The sequence below is a fragment of the Enhydra lutris genome, unplaced genomic scaffold (genome assembly GCF_002288905.1).
Source record: "Enhydra lutris kenyoni isolate GAN:26980312 unplaced genomic scaffold, ASM228890v2 scaffoldscaffold4, whole genome shotgun sequence".
NCBI classification, from domain to species: Eukaryota; Metazoa; Chordata; class Mammalia; order Carnivora; family Mustelidae; genus Enhydra; species Enhydra lutris.
The window spans coordinates 2,590,161-2,594,138 of NW_019154088.1; the positions used below are offsets into that span (position 1 = coordinate 2,590,161).

Consider the following 3,978-nt stretch of genomic DNA (forward strand, 5'->3'; position numbering starts at 1 on the left):
GGAGAGACTGGGGTACACCTGTTCTATCCTGCCTTCAAGACTTCTTGGGACTTGATGTAATAGGCTGACTCCCTCTTCAGTGGTCGATGGAAACTCAAGGACATGTGTCATTCCCAGGACCACTCAAGCGACTCTGTCATATCCCCACCACAAACGAGGCTGCAGACAACTGGCCTACATTAAGTGAACTGAAGTCTGGAGATGATAAAATGCAATTGCAGATGTAATCAGCCGAAGTTCTGTCTGACAGGAGGGCCTTGTCTTTAAAACCCTCATGTGTACTGTACTGCTTGCTTTCTTTGTGGGTCTTTTATTCTTTGTGTGTGCTTTTACAGTTTATTTCTTGCATATGGGTATATTCTCAGAATTAAAAAAAAAAAACCCACCTTGGATTCAGTTTGTTTATATACACAGAAATTTCACTTAAATATAGTTTTTTTTATCATTTTGATACTCTAATGCATGTTATATTGATATCTTTTATTTTGATATATTACTGTGATCTGTGTTTCGTTTTCCAAGGTGAGGCTTTCATTTTTAATGACTATAGCCAGCTTTACTGGACCTCAGCTGTACTTTTCTGAGCTAAATTCATCTTTGCCAGTGAATTTGGAGAGGAATGACTAAGTCATTTCTGAGCCATGATTTGAAGGACATATTTAAAAAAAAAGAAGAAGAAGAAGAAAAGAAAGCCTTTCCCCTGCTGTCCCTCCAAACAGCATTTCTGGCTGGAGACAGCACAGTGACCTGATTGTGCCTGGTTGTGACCTATGTCTGGATGAGGGAAATAGGAGGCAGGCAAAAGAGTTCTGGAAGAATTTCAGAAGCATGGAGTGAAACCAGATTTGTTTTCTGCATTTTGACTCAGGTTGGCCTTGGGTAGACATTAGAAAGTAAGTCCTCTGAAAACAAAGGAATTGTGACTAAATAGCCCAGAGAAGATCTTTATGCAGTGAAGTAGTCTTCCTTAGAACAGAGAATAAATAATTAGACCCACATGGACACTAAATAGAATACACAGTATTTGTTTAGATAAAAGGAAAAAATTCCCACTGGTAAAATTCCCACTCAACCATCTTAATGAGCAGAGTAGAGGCCCCTCTATAGGACCAGGTGGGATCAGGTTTCAGTATCCTTCCAGACCCAGAATTCTGAGAGGAAGGATGATAACATAGGGACCAGCATGGTTTCAGTGGGTACCCGCAATTGGCATCGGTTGTGAAAGGAAAGAGCAAAGCCTCACTCAGATATAGGGACAGAAAAACATACCACAGTACAGAACACCTAATAGCTGCATAATACTGATCAGTTTATAAACAAATAAGAGTCTTAGAAGCCGGCTGAACATCACTCTTGGTAACAGGTGACAGTCTCCCAGTTCTCACTGATAGGACACAACTTCATAGACACATATATATTGCACAAAACCTCAATACACGCTACCACAGAGAAGATTTCTACCCAGTCCCTGCTGGGGTAGGACAGGGAGCAAAAGTTCCCTACGTCACTGTTCATTGTGACCCAGCGTTCCTCCCCCTGTGAAGGGACACACTTCTGTCTCTTCACTTCAGCAGCAAACTCCAGTGGCATCAGGTGACCTTGGTCATAGGCAAGAATCATTCAATATGGCCGCACTTGTGGCAGCTTTGACTCCTTCCTTTTGGTGACAGATCTCAAGCCTTTATGAAATCCTTGGGCGCCCAAAATGACAGATGTCTTTTTTTTTAAAACAAATACACCTTAATGAGCTCACCCATCCTCAGAAGAAATTGGCCGTGGTTACTCTTTTGAGGGGAGTCATTAACTCTTCAGGGGAACTTGCTATTCCCTTGCCAGTACAACTTCTCCTCTGCTTTTTTCTTTTTCCACCGGCAGAGGAGCAGCATCTTAAAGGTCTTCCTGAAGGTTCTGTTGCAGAGGGCATAGCAAATGGGGTTGACGGTACTGTTGACATAGCACAACCAGTAGCCCAAGTGCCACAGGGTGACCGGGACACACTTGTCACAGAAGGTGGAAACCAGGACCATGATGTTGTAAGGGGTCCAGGTGATGATGAAGGCCAGGAGAATGGCACTCAAGGTCTGGGCTGCTTTCCTCTCCTTGACGAGGACCATTCTCTTTCGTTTGGTCATTTGATGGCTGAGGCTGGGATCCAGGCCTTTCGTCGAAGGGTCCTTGGACACTGGGAAGGAGCAGGGCATGATTTTCACTTTGCGACAGCCGTTGTTGGTCTCCTGGGTCCCATCAGCTTTCACCACCAGCCGGAACTTATAGGCCACACATTTCTGACTCTTGGGTCTATGAGCAGCACCAGGGGACAAGAAGTATTTTTGGGTGTCATAGTCATTTTTTTCAGCTTGAGCTTTCACAAATGTCTCCTTGGTCTCTTCGGCACTGAATTCTTCCCTCGGGCTTTCCTTGGCCTGACTCTTGTAGACTACTTGGAAGACTGGGTCTGTGGCAGGCTTGTCCTCATCCTCCGAGGAAGGGTAGCTGCTACAGGTAGTGAGCTGCTCGGCTTGGGCCCACTCGGTGCTTGGGCCAGTGGCTTGGGACGGCTTCCCAGGGGTGGAGGTGCTCCTGCGGGAGGACGACCAGGAGGCTTGGTTCCTTTCCCTCTGGGCCAGGGTGGGTCGAGGGCAGCTAAAGCAGGATGTCAGCAGAGACTTATGAGCCGGCTTTCTTGGCTCCGCTTCTGCCATGGAGTCAGAGCCCTGGAGGTCAGCCAGGTCCTTGGTCCGCTTCTCTGTCTCCCGGTAGATTCGGCAGTAGAGGATCGTCATGACAGAAACGGGGATGTAGAAGGCAGCAATGGCAGTGCCAAAGGTGATGGTGGGCTCAGACAGAAACTGGATCTGGCACTCATCTGGTGGTACCGTCCGCTCTCCAACCAGGTACTGCCAGCAGATGATCGCTGGGGCCCAAAGGATGAAGGAGATCAGCCAGGCCAAGCCAATCATGATGCCAGCCCTTTTTGGGGTACGTTTGGCCCGATATGTCAGAGGTCTGGTGATAGAAAAGTAACGGTCAAAACTGATCACCAGAAGGTTCATGACAGAAGCGTTGCTAGCCACGTAGTCCAGGGCGAGCCAGAGGTCACAAGCCAGACTGCCAAGCGCCCAGCGTCCCATGAGGATGTAGGTGGTGTAGAGGTTCATGGAGAAGATCCCAATGATGAGATCTGCACAGGCTAAGCTGAGCAGGTAATAGTTGTTCACAGTCTTCAGCTGACTATTGACTTTGAAGGAGATCATGACTAAGACGTTGCCCACAATGGTGATCAGGCTTACCACAGCAGTCACAGCCGCAATGGTGATGACTTCCCACAACCTATGGCGTTCCAAAGGCTGGTGACTTACCGGGGTGCCATTGACAGTGGTTGTATTGTGGTAAGATTCCCCTTCCATCCTTAATTAGAATTAAGTCTTGGGTTCTAAACCATCTCTTTTCTATCTCACCTCTTCTTGGTCAGCATCTGGAAGAGAGGGAAACACATTAGCTCCACTCACCAGCATGGATCTTTTTTCCATTCATTGTATATCATTTACAATAGAATAGTAAATGTGGTCACACACATATTCAGAGTGAGATGCTGAAATCTCTAAAAGTTTTGATGACATTTTTTAGCAGCCTCATCCCCTCGCTTTTTGGAAGTCCCAGTATGTAAGAGCCTTTCTTGTCCTTGAGGCTGCTGCCCTCTTGTGGTTCCAATAGGCAATTAAAGAGAACTGTGAAGAGGAAGGGGAAGGAAAGACTATTGGATAACTGGGGAGCAATAAAGAGAAGAAAGCCCATGATGTGAAGTTACTTTTGATTGCAACGGCCTTAGGGGCAGAAATTCTGTTTTTTAAGTTCCCAGTGATAAGTACCTAGTCTATCATGTACTGGGGAAAGAGACGAGTTGTATCTATTCTATAATCCTATTTCTAATCATTACTGAGTTTAATTATAGATTCAGTTATAAAGCATTTTTGAGGC

At 46.0% G+C, this 3,978-nt stretch overlaps 1 protein-coding gene across 1 annotated transcript; it reads right to left on the bottom strand.

The window, feature by feature from the left end:
- Positions 1-1,808: 1,808 nt before the first annotated feature.
- LOC111140224 (cholinergic receptor muscarinic 5) lies at positions 1,809-3,407 on the bottom strand. The gene has a single exon (XM_022492557.1). It carries the CDS (start codon positions 3,405-3,407, stop codon positions 1,809-1,811), a length of 1,599 nt encoding a protein of 532 aa, XP_022348265.1.
- Between the last annotated feature and the right edge of the window lie 571 nt (positions 3,408-3,978).

Bases quoted from the DNA above. Each gene is read 5' to 3' on its own strand.
- LOC111140224 (XM_022492557.1), bottom strand. From the start codon at position 3,407: ATGGAAGGGGAATCTTACCACAATACAACCACTGTCAATGGCACCCCG.